At 41.0% G+C, this 14,334-nt stretch overlaps 1 protein-coding gene across 2 annotated transcripts in view; it reads right to left on the minus strand.

Annotated features, from left to right (window-relative positions):
- KIT (KIT proto-oncogene, receptor tyrosine kinase) overlaps positions 1–14,334 on the minus strand; it is a 51,229-nt gene that overhangs the window by 21,191 nt on the left and 15,704 nt on the right. For both annotated transcript variants that reach the window (XM_015862359.2, XM_032444398.1), the window contains exons 2-6: positions 12,712–12,951; positions 9,081–9,359; positions 5,614–5,750; positions 3,320–3,479; positions 363–552 (exon numbers count right to left, since the gene is read on the minus strand). In XM_015862359.2, the coding sequence (XP_015717845.1) occupies positions 363–552; positions 3,320–3,479; positions 5,614–5,750; positions 9,081–9,359; positions 12,712–12,951 (1,006 nt within the window). The remainder of the gene's footprint in view (positions 1–362; positions 553–3,319; positions 3,480–5,613; positions 5,751–9,080; positions 9,360–12,711; positions 12,952–14,334) is intronic.

Raw genomic sequence — 14,334 nt, forward strand, 5'->3', positions numbered from 1 at the left:
ACTTGCCATCAATCGCTGCACAAAAAGCTAAGATAGAAATTAGTAAGGCACCATCTTCTGCATACACCGTGTGGTGGTGGAGGGCCTCCATGCTCAAACTGAATTCTTACTTTAGCTTACAGGCAGCAATGGAATCATGTAGGTGAGCTGGAAGGCACGCCGGTCCCTCAGATGGTGTGTTCAGCTCAGCGCTACTCCACACCCCAGCAGGAAGACTTCACACCGGGTACTGCGATAAGCCTCATTTCGGCAAGACCTTTCAGAAACAATTTTCTTGCCATCTCCAATTTCAACTTTTTGGAGCGGACTCTAATTTGCTGTTTCAAAGTGAAATCAATAGCACTTAAAGCTGTTCTTATTACCTGTTATTGCCCACAGCCTTGAACTTGACATAATGGTCCGATGAATTCTGCAACGTTTCGTTCATGTACATCCAGACTTCTTCCTTTGGTTTTGGATACGCCTCATATTCAACTGTTAAATTTCCATTTTGTCCTGCATTTATGTCAATTGTGGTATTCATTGTTGCAAACAAACGGACAAATCCTTTAGCTGATAGCCATAATAGGAAAAGAAAAACAATTTCAGGGCCATTTAGGAGATTGCTGGTACTCTAACCACACTTATGCTGCTTCAAGATCAGTGATCACACATTCAACTGTGAAACAGGAAACCTAATCTATTAAGAAGAACTTAGGCCCTCACCTGCTGAAACCACTAGCTATATATTTAACAGTGAGACACAGAAGAAAGCAACCTAGTATGCTTTAACAGAAAGGATTCCATCTCCTGGTGCTAAATAGCCTTCATATGCTTCTGGAAGAATGCAAACATGTGCTTGATCCTACTCCAGTGTTTACATTCTTCAAAAAATCAGAGTCACTAACAGTATGGCACAAAAGAAACACTAAAAAAGAGCAAGATAAATCGATTGCTTATGACAACAGTAGAATACTCAACGATTCTTTGTCAAGTGTAATTAAGAATGACATTACAAATGAAGCTATTATAGACTGCAATTAGAGAAAAATGCACTAAGTCCACAGGCCTGGATAGCAATTGTCTCAAGCTAAGGCATTTCTGTTCATCTACTGCTGGGTCTTAATTTTTTCTTTGGCAGATACCATTTATCACTGTGTAGTTCCATTCCAAAATACTACATGGAGCTGCATCCTTACTGCGGTGGTTATCATTTCATTAATGAACTCATCAGCTTCAGGATGACTCACTTTGAAAGACAATTTTTTTCAGTCCTATTACACAAATTCATACGGGAATTATCAGTCTGACAGACAGACTGCAATAACAAGGAAAAAAGCTTGAAAAAGCTGGGAAAGCTTGAATTTAGCCTCCAATCAATCTCAAACCTCTGCCTCTTCTCACTTTCTGGTGATCAAACTGCTGTAGCCAGCTGGGCACCTGAGCTCATGAAAATCGAAGGCAACGGGCCTTGGTGAAACCATATGGAGCTGACAGAGCACTTGACAGATGTTTTTAAGAAAGGAAGATGTAAACTCACAGCAATCAGGTATGATATAAAATAGTCTCTGTTATTAAAAGAGAGAGAGAGAGGGAGAGAGAGGTGGTTTTAAACCTGAAAACTTAAGATTTTTATTCCCTTTGAGGCCTTTTTTCTATTTCCTGTACAATCACATATTCAAAACAGTACCCAAGAGCCTGCAAAAAAGAATTTATTTTCATTCTGTCAATGTCCAAAACACTGTTCTAGACACTGTTTATGGTTACATAAACCAACAGTTTTTATAAGTAACCAGGAAATGTACCAGCATAACCTTATTTATCTGAAACCTTTTGGCTAATGTTAAAGCCACAGTGAGTTAGATTCTGATACAATCCGAGGGTCCCTCCAGTTTGCTCTGCAGATCACTTCCCATGATGCACGGCTTAGAAAGATACAACTAAATTGACAATGAATGACGAAAAGAAACCAGGAGAAAGAGTTTATTTATTTTAAAACAAATTTGAGAAGGTTTGGGTAGAAAAACATCCCAAAAATGAAATATTCCTGCTTTTCTCTGTTATTTTTTTACTAAGCACAAAATTTATATTTTATTAAATACAAGCTCGTTGGTTTATTTTCTGCTCTCTACAATGCTGCACTTTATTTTAGTCATCAGACTTCCTAAAGTCAGTCCTTTTTAAAACCATATTTGCATGCATAGTAGTCCTAAGAATTCTTCTAGGTAAGGACTTCCCTCCTCTTATAACAAAAGCCTTCACATTATTCTCCTTGGGGAAAAGATTTTCTTTCATACTTAATACAGTTTCGCTCTTTTACATATGAATCTAGTCTATTCTGTTCTTTAAAAAAAAGAGTAAAATGTGTCATGAGCCCTACCCCCTCAAACAGTATAGCAAGGTTAAGTGCACTCAGACTGCTGCAGCTAGGCTGGAGATCCATCCACAGAAATCAAGTGCTTCTGTTTTCTTTAGGTTATTTGGGAAAGCAAATCAAGCAGCGTTGCAGGTGTATCTCAGTTGCCCTTGGTTGTCTTGACGTTAAGGAACTGAAACTATTTTAACCAACTACACAGACTTGGTCAGAATTGTCAAGCATATGTCCTTAATTAATCCATCAAGTTAGCATTTTTTGGCAGCTTGAAAATTTGAATGGCAATGTATATCATATAAGCTAATATGAACAGAGGTTTAAGTGACACTGTTAAACAATGGGAGGAGGGGAGTTTGCTCACCATTAAGGGATATGATCCCCCAAACTAGGGAAGTGATGGATGCTGGATTTATCACGGTGCTGAGCTCCAGAGCCATTTCATGCTGCCTATACACACTTCAGTGTTCCCCACAGCATTATTTTAAATACAAATACATATATAACACCTCCTGAATAAAAAAACATTGACATGCCAATGTCAGTGAAATTTCCCATGCTTGGAAGGCAGGTACTGAAGATATGCTTTGTGCTTCTGCTGCCAAACTACTAAAGCGTAGGAAAAGTACTAGGCAAAGGTAAATTACTTGCTTCATTAAGACTGGATTAAATTTTAAATTAAACCAGGAAAGGTGAGAAAAAAACGGAGAGATGGATACACTGTTGGGTGGTTCTAATATTGCAATCCAATAACATGCACAGGGCTGCAGAAATTAAAGTAGTTGCACACTACATAGCCCTTCCTGAACCACCCCCATATGGCACCAAGTCTGCATTAACCTTGTAATGAAGTAACTCACACATTCAGGTTTAGAGAAAAGGAGTGAGAAGGAAGGGAAAAATACTCAGAATCTTCACTTTCCACCTTCCACAGTGAGAAATGTTAAGATTTCTATATGAACTATTTACCTAGTGCTTTCAAGGTTACAGTGGCATTGGTTTTTCCAAAAGGGTTCTCTGCTTGGCATGTGAATTCTCCAGAATCATTAACTCCCACTGAACGGATGTTCAATGTTAATTTCCTTTCGTATCCATAATCACCCAAATTTCTGCTTTTGCTTGTAACAATCTGTCGGTAGAAAAAAACAATTAACATCTAAAACACTGTGTATGCAGCATCTTTCCTCGATAAATTAAAAATAGAAGTAATTATGACTTCACTGTATTAATATTCATAACTTTAAACCGGAATAATAAGCCATCACGACAAACCTGTCACTAGAATCTCTCCATGCAAAACAAGCGTTTGATCAGCTGTCTTTGAGAGACAATGTCCTTTCCCAAGTTCTACCCCTTCCCCTTGTTCTCCCAGTCTCCAAACCCCACTCTGGGGCACACTTCTGCTGCACTTCACTGCTTTCCCATCTGATGTTTCAAGACAGAGTGCTTCCAGCCCCACAAAGACCTGGAGAACCCACCTGAGTGAGACCAGCCCAAAACACAGAGCTGAAAACCTGATTTCTTTAAATATTTCAGTCCTGTGGAGAAAAGAGTATTGTGTCCAAGCCAGATCTAGCTCACTATGGCTGGACTTTTAATGACAATGAAGGTGGAGATTTGACAGAAGGTTTTACTTGTACAAATGAATCACAGAATCATGCAGTACAGTTTGGGTTTTCTTTTCTCTATGGAGTTTTGATTCCTTCTGAGCTATATGAACCACCAATAGAAATCTGTTCTGCGTGGAAGTGTTTGCTTACAGCAATTTCCCAGTTTTCAAAATGGTGATAGCTCCATTCAACTTCTTTCCTTTAACCTATTCAGGAAAAATTCTGCATATGTGAATTTTATGTCTCTTCTGTTTCTGTACCAAATGTAATGTGATGATGGTCAATATTTAAACAATAGCATCCCCTGTTATTTACCAGAAGGAACAGAAAGGTCAAACTTATTTAGCCAAAAACATTTTCCTTGTGACTTTTACTCATAAAATGAAAAAGCGTGAAAACTTAAGGTAGGATTCCAGTTTCATCACATCCTAACAGAGAAAAACGGAGGGAGAAGCAAGAAAAGAAGCACAGTCCTTAAATGAAATACTTGCTGTTGACCTTGGCACAGAACCAGACGCTCCATCTGCAGGTCCCATGCTATCTTTGCTAGTGCCCCCCTAGACCTTGGAGCTGGGTGATGGGAGCCACAAGCACTTAGCGAGAGAAGCTGTGAGAGAATCTGCGCCAGATACGTGGCCCCAGGGAATAAGACTCATAGTCTGCTATTTGCCTGAGGTTGTGCTATTTATCCAAACATCACACAATCACAGAAGCTTTTTTTTTTTTTTTTTTTTTTTCATGCACATGTAGAATGAAAATTATGTATTCTAGTTACTGGTATTAATAGTAAAGTTCCAGCCAATTAGCATGGGAACATATGTGGCAGGAAGTTTCCAACAGGTCTTCACAAGGGCTTTTAATTCATTTAAATTTTGGGGTATACTCAGAAGAGTAGAAGGTATCCTTAAGCACAAACCAGTGCCTGCTGATTCCTGGGCACTCTCTTATGGATAGATACCCAGCCCTGTGTTTCAGGCACCAAGGTGACCAGGGGAGGGGACCTTTCTGTTGATGGTCTTCAGCGTAGCTGTGCTGCCAGCAGCCAACACCCCTGGCATATTCAAGTTGTCAATAATTTAATTCCATCATGTCAGCGGCAACTTCAGTGATCACTACAGGCAGTTCACTAGTTCATTTTTCTCACTAACTTTCCTAGTTAGTGAGGCGCACCATATAATTTAAATGAATTAATCATTCCTGTGACTGCTTACTACTATTCCTGTCACATACAATCCCATGCTAATTAGCAGGTATTTTACTGTTAATGATAACGACTAGAATATGTAATTTGCAGTCCATGTGTTGATATTTGCAGCTCCCATTGATTGCAATGTGATGTGTAGGCACTCCGTGCTTCCGTATTTAGGCAGCCCAACAGAGGTCACCTAAACTTCACATTGAAGAGCCAAACTTTAGCTTCTGTTTATAAAAAGAAGACAGTGCTGATAGTATCCCTCTAGCTATGCTCAGTGACTGTGAAGGCCCACACGGGCACGGGACAGCCATTGAACTATCACCAGTCTGTAGGATGTGCCCCTTTGGGAAGGCAGCAAATCCAAATCAACCCCATGCCAGTGATCCAAGGCAAGAATATGAACATTCACAGTTTGTGTACTGCACTGAAGCACAGAAGACATGGCTAAAGGCACTCACCCCACTTTTGTAAGAAATCCAACTAGCTTGTACGCTGCTATCCACATCCGTGATTATGCATGTAACTTCAAATTCTTCTCCTTCTTTGAGAAGCTCATAGCTTTTGGATAAGGTAATGACTGGGAGAGCTTTGTGAACTGGAAAACAATTTAGAAGTGCATTACTTTTCATTAGCTTCAGAGTTTCCAAGGGGGGATAAAAATCAACAGTCATTAACTTTCCAATAAAATTTCAGGCCTCCGAGAGGCATTCAAATTTCTTTAACATATTACACACTTGTTTCTTCACAACAAGCACATTTCTGCTTCAATCTCCCTTCAAATTAAATTTCAAGTTAGGTAATACTTGTTAGAGCTTAGTAGCTTGCATGATAAAGTTGAAAACATTGAACCATCAGTGAGACAACTCATTCTTCGACAGCAATTAAAACGTTGTACTCTAAAAGCGCAGTGAAGGTCAGACACCAAAGAACTGCAGCCTTATATTAACTGCAGCTTCAAAATACAAAATGGAGCAGCTGACACAAAGCACTGCCTGGCAGGTCCATAGCAAGCACCTGGTACACCTGCTTGGAAGTTTCCATCCCCAGGCAGGGCACATGCAGCTCAAGGCTTTCAGCACACCTTCCTCTGACAGCACCACAACCTCTGCTCACAACGAGCATGCACTGAAACAGGGGTGGCAGGAGCCATGGTCACTAACACCTCAGTCACCTGAAAGGTAGGTGCTTACGTAACTTGGGATGGTCTGTTCAGGAAAATGTCACACATCTACAGCCCTGTGGGTTAGCTACACCCTAGTCATAACTCAAGTATACTTGAGGACTACGTGTCTCCTACCCAATAAAGCTCTTTGACTCTTTGGATCTTCTACAATTTACTTTTCTTAATACCTTCTTTAAGTTTTTCTCATTTGTAGGACTCCAGGCTTGTGCTAGGAGAAGTAAACTTCTCACTGGTGCTTTTATGCAGCAAGACTCACTTTCAAATTGTGACTGCAATGTATCAGATAAGGCATTCCAGACTCTCTTCCTGCCTCCGACACAGACTTTGTAGTTGTATTAAGTAAATTATATAAAACTTAGAAAAATGCCATGTTTTGCATCCATTCATTTTTTAACAATAATGTTTTCCTCGTATTGCTGTAAGCAGTTATGGGAAGGAACAAAGAACCATGTTTGCTCTCTTCAGATATAAATGCCCATATAAAAAAATCACCCCACAGCAGTACCCAGGGGACATGAGGAAGCCAGTGCAGAATGCATGCTGTGTTCTCACCCGACAGCAACATCTAAGGACCAAAAAAAAAAGCCATAAAGCCCCTCATTGTTTACAAAAGGGCTGGACGTAAGCACTCCCTGTGTCAGAGTATCAGGGTAGCATATGTCTGAGTACGCAGCACAGTTCCCTGCTTCATGGGCCCCTCTCATTCAGCTCAGGCTGGGGGCTTTAAGTGCCATGATTATGACTACAAAAGTGTTGCCTACTAGAAGTGCAAACTTTAGATAAGAATAAAGTGGGACTTTTCACTGTTATGGATTTGGCATTACAGCACAATAATGACAACAGGGAGGATGACAACACCATGGCACTATTTTGCTGCTGGTGGCCTCCAGCAGATGTTTCCACTCACTAAACACCTCTCCTCAGAAGTGGAACACAGTGCCTGGGTCCTGCAGGCCACCTACTGCTCTGCACCATCACAGGGCTGCCAGAAACAGATGCCAAGCCCTGTTGTCTGAAGTCACTGCTAGATCCAGCAAGTACAGGCTTCTAGCCCATAAAAGTGAAATATACCAATAGGACAACTTGCATTCTCCCATGTCAGAGACCTGTCAGTTGTGTCAATCAACTGTTAAGCAGTTTCCTTCTTTGGCCATCCCTGAAAAAAGAGTTAGAAAAAAACCTGTTACAGAGCAAACACTAGAGAGAGCAAGAATGGACTTGAGTTCTTAAAGACAAAGGAGAATGCCAGAGATGCCTGCACAGATTAAACTTTTGTTCTCATTAATTACAATCTTTTATTTATCATTAAAATACATTAAAATTCTCAGTATTAATTTCCAAATAACCAGGAAAAAGGCTTCTTCAATTTGCCATATAAGCAGGAAAAAGACTTCTTCAATTTGCCATATCAATTTGCAGGCTTCAGACAGTCTCTGCTGACCACTCCACAGCTGAGGAGCACAGGTCCAAGCAGGTCAAACCACCACAGCCACAAAGCAAACAACTCCATATCCCCTTCTCTCACTGTTGGAAGGGCAGCCCTCCTTCACAAGCAGCAGGGTCTATACTCATGGAGGCTGCCCATCAACTGCTCCTAGCATCAGTCATCATTTGAACTGGAGGGAGAGCCCACTGGAAGCCTCTCAGAAAACACAGGGATGGTCATCGGGATCTCCACCCAACACTCCCCATTCAACAACAACCATCTCAAGGTGACACCATGGCCATGTGAACAGAGATGCACTTGCAGCAGCAGAAGCAGCACAGCAAATATCTTTGCATGCAAGCAATTCTCCCTGGCAAGGCCTCACTGCAGCCTCTGCAACTCCCACACATGTCAACAAAGACACATGTGCAGCTGGAGCATGTAATGACTTTAAGGAGCTCAAGAACTATATGGAGAATAAACTGATGTAGTTGAGCCAGCCTGACTTAATGAACCACTCCCTCTGCTTCCCTTGGGAGTATTTACACAGTGGATTAAAAACACACAGTGTCATCACAGGCTCCAAACTCCACACAAAGCCTATCTGCAACACACTGTGCAGCGAGGCAAAGGGATTTCCTCCTTCCTAAACCCACTGCCCGAGGGCGTGCAAAGGTGAAATGTAAGGATTAATCTACAGGTCTGCAGAGGTCTGTGGTGCATCAAGCTGGCAACACAACCCACTCGTGACCTAGGAGCACAGTTGCTGTCATGACCATGAAGATGGAGACAAACAATGTCCCTGTGTTCCCTCAAGCTCTGCCTCTGCTCAGTCTCCCTCCTTCTCCCAGGTTCTTCATGCTGTCATTTATGGACAAGACATGTGAGTCAGGCATACAAATCTCCACTTTGCCTGCACAAGCCTGTTCAAACCTCAGGGCAATGGTTTGTCCTCCAAGTTAAACAGCACAACCTACATTTCTTAAATAGTGAAAAAAACATCTGGAAATCACCTTAAACAGAAGACAGGAGTGACTGTGGCCAAACCTGCAGAATAGCTACAACCCAAGTGTCACAAGACAACCTGTGCCCTCACACAACTGCTGTCTGCAGCATCAGACGTGCCACAAAGCCACTGCTTGGTGCAGAAGCACATCAGGCTTTGAGTAGAAGACTCCATAAGTCCCCAGAAGAACTGCCACCCATGGGAAAGTCAGAACACAAGGGGAAGTTTCTCATCAGAGCACCTCCATCAGCTCCTAGGAAAGGAAGGTGAAAATCAAGTGCTCTACAAGAAGAAAAAACTCCAATGTTACCTGGTCTCACATTCAGGAAAATGTTCTCTGATATTTTCTCAACTCCATTATGCTTTGCCAAACACTGGTAGCAGCCCTTGAATGACCTCTGTACATTCTTTATAATGATGCCCTTCTGCGGATTGGGAATGAATGTCATGTTTTTGGGGAGAGGTTTGCCATCGCATTTTCTCAGGGTGAAATTTACAACATTTGGATCTGTTAGTGGGCACACCAGCAGGATGTCACTGTCTTCTTTCCCATAGATCAGAGAATCAACAAGGAAGAGCACATTCGGATCTGTAGGAAACACATGGACCTGTTAGAAAAGCTGACACTGTAGAGGGTATTTCTGATCATCCTAACACTGCAACTAGGCACTTTCTTCAAATAAAAGTTTTACACTTAGCCAATAAAAATCAGCATTACCCAATTCAAGTTTTCCGAGAGACATTAACTTTTGTCTTAAAAGAGCAGCACAACAGGAGATGTGCAGTAGCATTCAGTACCAGGCACAGTAAGGAATAACGTGCACTAAAAATAATCCTACTGCTTCTTTGTTTGGAGATGGATTTTTACTTTTTTTTTAAGCTCCAAACCCCCACCATCCACCCTCACCAACAGTAAACAGATTTTCACAGACCATTAAAAGTAATTTGCTTTTAGCTTGTGGCAGGGCTGTAAGGTTTCATGCCCACAAGAGGATTCTGAAGAAATTTATGAGCAAATGGAAGTTGAAAAGCACCAAAATTACGGTTTTCACTTCTGTAAAACACATAATCTGAATCAACACACATTGCTACCAGAGGAAGCACCAAATAATTTCTCTCTCTCTCCTCTCTAAACCAGGGGTATTTTTAGCCTCTGTAGAAGAACCTAGATATACAAACAGCATATCTGACTGAAAAATCATCAGGTAATTCTTCCCAAGATAACTTTTCTAAAGCATTTCATCTCAGCCAACCACACGGCTGATGACCTTGAGATGCTAAGAACCTGACCATTCATAGCAAACACAATAAAAAAGAATGATGAGATGACAAACACCCCGTAAAAGCGTATTTCAACTCTCACCTGCCCTCCCTACAATGTATCATGAATTAGGACTTCAGAAACAGAGGAAGAAGTTTTTGTTTTTACAAGACTAGCCTGGTATATCTTCAGTGGCTACAAATCAAACAAGCTATGACATAACTGAGAAGACTTAAGAGAAGCCAGTTCAGATGACAAACAATATTAATTTGGTTTAAGACAAGAAGTATCAGGTTGAACAGAAAGTACAATGTTTAGCTAAAGGTTGTTAACTACCAAAAGTGTTTTCCAAGAGAATGAGGATATAGATTTAGCCTCTTTTGATACTGGAAGAATGCAGAATCTAAAACCTTTGAAGCATCAGTCCAGAGCTAGGACGGAGACCACAAACAGAAATGGACACATAACTGATTGCTTTCCTCAGAGTCCACTTCCTCCTCAGTACAAAGAGAGCCAAGATATCTTCACTCTATGGAAAGCATGGCTCCCTAGGGGAAAAAAAGCAGGTGTTTCTGAATGCAGAACACAGCAACTTCAGAAAAGGCTTTGTTGGTGTAAGGAGATTCACTAAGAAGCTTTCTTCTCATCTTCCATCTCCTCCCAGAAGGGAAATCTCACATTCAGAAGACGTGAAAGGATTCTCCATAGGGAATCCTGATATAAATAAGGCTGCTTGTAATCATGTTCCTTTCTTCAAAGCTTACCACCCAAGGCATACTTTGTGATGCATGTGCCTTCTTTGCTTACCTCAGATTTCCAGCACAAGATGTGGAAGTGCTTACACATGTGTCATGTCAGACACTGCCCATGTCTGAAAAGACTCGAAATCAAGAATAGACAACCTGATCTCTCATGAAAGTGTTTAACTAACTGAATCTTCACTGAACTTACTCAGACAGGCACACAGGCTGCTACTGTAGATGCAATATAGCCACTTTCTGCCAAAGCAGAGAGGTGAAAGACGTACATGCCTACAGTCTGTCAACACTGTATCATCCTTGTGATCAAGTAGATCTAGATCAGCATATGAGATAAAGACCTGTCACCATTTTTTGTGTCACCTGGGGCTGTGCAGGACTATGGCTCTCCTTCTAGAGCTTTACTCTTGGTCCTGTTTTCACTTCATTTTCAGCTTTACAAGCACAATGCATATAGGGTGCCTATAGCAACTTCGTAAGTATCTGAGCTCATGGCACCATCTTCAAAGTGCCCTGAGATGTTACTGAACCACCACTACAATGGCCATCCTATTGCAAAATTATGGCCAGTATCACAAACATTTATTTTACTGTCAAGAACCTCACAAAGTGAAGCTTGAACATTTTTCACACCATTAAGACAAAGAAGTTAACAACGTATTGTTTGAGGACTACACAGCTTCTCTGATGCTTTGGTAATCATGCTCAGTGGGAGGGCTGCCTGCTACACTAAGGTGAAGGAGTCACTGGCATAATGGAAGACACAAATGTATGTGTCCATCTATCTATGATCACAGCTGTCTGGTATAATTACCATGCCCTTCATAAAACAGTCATGAAAGATAAAGTCAACAACAAATGTCACGTATGGGTAAAATATACGCCAGATTTCCTTTGGTCATAGTCTAAGAGAAACACAAAAGGTCAAGAAAAATCATCCATGGTAGCTGCATGGTTATTTGGACAACTCAGGGGCTATGCAGTTGTGTAAACTGTATGTCAGTATGTCAGAAATCTCTCCTTGAGAAGACACTCTTCACTGTGCTGTGATGGTAGATACCTTGCAGGAATTCCTAAAGGACTGGCAGATTTCAAGGGAAGCTCTCTGAAGTAGCCCCTATTGGATGAGGAATGTAGGTGGAAGCTGCAGAACTTTTTTCCATCAACATTTCCAGAGCTAGGTCAAGCAGATACAAAACAACTGTCTTCCTTAGAAAGAAAAAGGGAATGCCAGGAAAAGAGAATGCCAGGAATGCCAAGCTGTCAGTAAATTGGCATCCTGAGGACAGTTGATGAAGCCACAGATCAAGAGCCAACAAAAGTACAGAAGAAATCTGAATAAAATGCTGGACAAAAAGGAGGCGTAATAAAGGATTGGGAAAGAACATCAGAGCAGAGGCATTTTTCCTCAAGACATTTCTGAGCAGGCAGAAGGTAGATCAGGAGCTAGAGGCATTTGTTACCTGCTGGCTTAACCCTGAGAGTGCAGCCTCAAAAAGCCAAATCCCTTAGCTAACTGTCTCAATAAATCAAAAGCCTGGGGACAAACCTTACGTGACTCCATACTGATGGATGGCATGGAATTAAAAAAATACATTTCCATACATAAGGCTTGTTCCCTCACAGTACGACTGACACACACAACTGATTTAGGTCACCTGATTGGCTTCTAGATAGAGAGCTCTAGTATTATATCTCACCACATAACAACAGTGACGTATAACAAAACTCATCCAGAACTTAAAACCAATGAAAAAGCTACTGCAAGCAATGACTTTGTCTGTTGGACAGGGTAGAAATTTTCTATTAGACTATGTTCTTTCCCTGTGTCTCAAATTCATTTTTTCTTCCAGCATTTATTGCCCTGTTACTTTGAGAACAAGAAAGGATGAGGAAAGCAAAAATAATTCGTTAATATTTACCTTTAACAAAAACATAAAAAGAGTTGACGATACTCCCTTTGCTTTTGCACTCATATCTGCCTATGTCTTTGATGGTTGCATTTTTGGTGTGCCACTCTTTCTCATTGGAAATCCTTGTTTTTGCCGATGGATCTGAGTTCTGGAAATTCCAAGTCACCGGTCCTTCCTCATTGCACTTCAGCCTTAATTCCTCCCCTTTGTTGACAACCAGTGAGGATTCTTCATGAGGCACTGAACCACCTAAAAAAACAAGAGCACAGAATACAAAGCCTGTCAACACAATGCTTTCTCTAGGTTGTGGTTTTTTTGTTGTTTGTTTGTTTGTTTTTCTGCAATGAAATTGCTATTTATATACACGCCGTTAATATTTTTGGGGTTGATTTTTAAAAATAATAAGCTGTAGAATTCTACAGGCCCCTTTTGCATTGTACGACCTTCTGTACACACATTAAATAACCACCGCAGATGGAAAGTGGTCTTTAAAAAACCATGTATCGGTTTCTGCAATGGTTTGGCTTCTGAATGGGAACAGACCCAAGCTATTTAAAAATTAAATTCAAGAACATATGAGCCTGATTCTACATGGCAGCACTTTTAATCATTCTTTGTCATTTACTCAGTATGTTGCCAAGAACTAAACTTTCCTTGCTCAACAGTTATCATTTCTAGTTGCTCTCTCAGAAGCTCCACTCAATTAGAAATGTCCACTTTAATGAAGGCACTGTCACATACTTTCCACACTTGCTTATTTCTTTTGTGGAGGTAGTAATTTGTCATTTATTAAACAGACAAACAAACAAACAGACAAACCATGTAAAATTTCCTTCAAGCTTCCATACCAACATTGCTGAATGACTGTCACTGAGGCACCAATCTCCCGGCCATCACAGCTGCTCAATGTGAGCTCTTACCGTGTCTTTCACTGAATATACAGTAACACTTCATAAAAGTTCTAAGGAAGTAAACTGGTGTAAAATCAGCAGCCTCAACTCACAGCTCCCAATCACCTCCCAGATTACAATGTGTACCTGGATAAAGAAGCACTTTCAGGCTTCTGTGGCTCCATTATTTAGGTCCATCAAGAAGGGGTTTGCTGTGTTAGCATACCCTGATAGGAAAGCGTCTGTGAACGTACAAGACAGAGTTCACAGCTGAAAAATCAGATAAATTCTTACTGGCATGGACCTGTGCAAACATCACAATGATGTAAACAAATATTGAGGTAGTGTTAATGAACAAGCCTTTCCCCTTCCAGAGCAGCTCTTTAGTCCTACAAATGACCCTTAGTTTACAGTAAGTACAGCTAATGTCCCTCTTATGTAAAGCACAACTGTGCAAAACTGTACAGCCTCTGTATCTAGTAGCAGAGTTAAGTCTCTGAAAACACTAGATGCACTCAAAAGCACTACCCAGGGCTCATTTCAGAGACTGAATTTCCCTGCCTACACATTTGACAACAGACACTCAAGCAAAACAATCACATAATAAGTTGGGATGAGATTATGTAGTCCAGACTTAATTCAATTATCTCACAGCTTTAGTTGCTCTTAAAGTGCATACTGGATTGAGACCAGCTCAGGTAACTGCTCCCCTTCCTGGCAATCCCAGAAGCCAGAACAGAGT

The sequence above is a fragment of the Coturnix japonica genome, chromosome 4 (assembly GCF_001577835.2).
Source record: "Coturnix japonica isolate 7356 chromosome 4, Coturnix japonica 2.1, whole genome shotgun sequence".
NCBI lineage: Eukaryota > Metazoa > Chordata > Aves > Galliformes > Phasianidae > Coturnix > Coturnix japonica.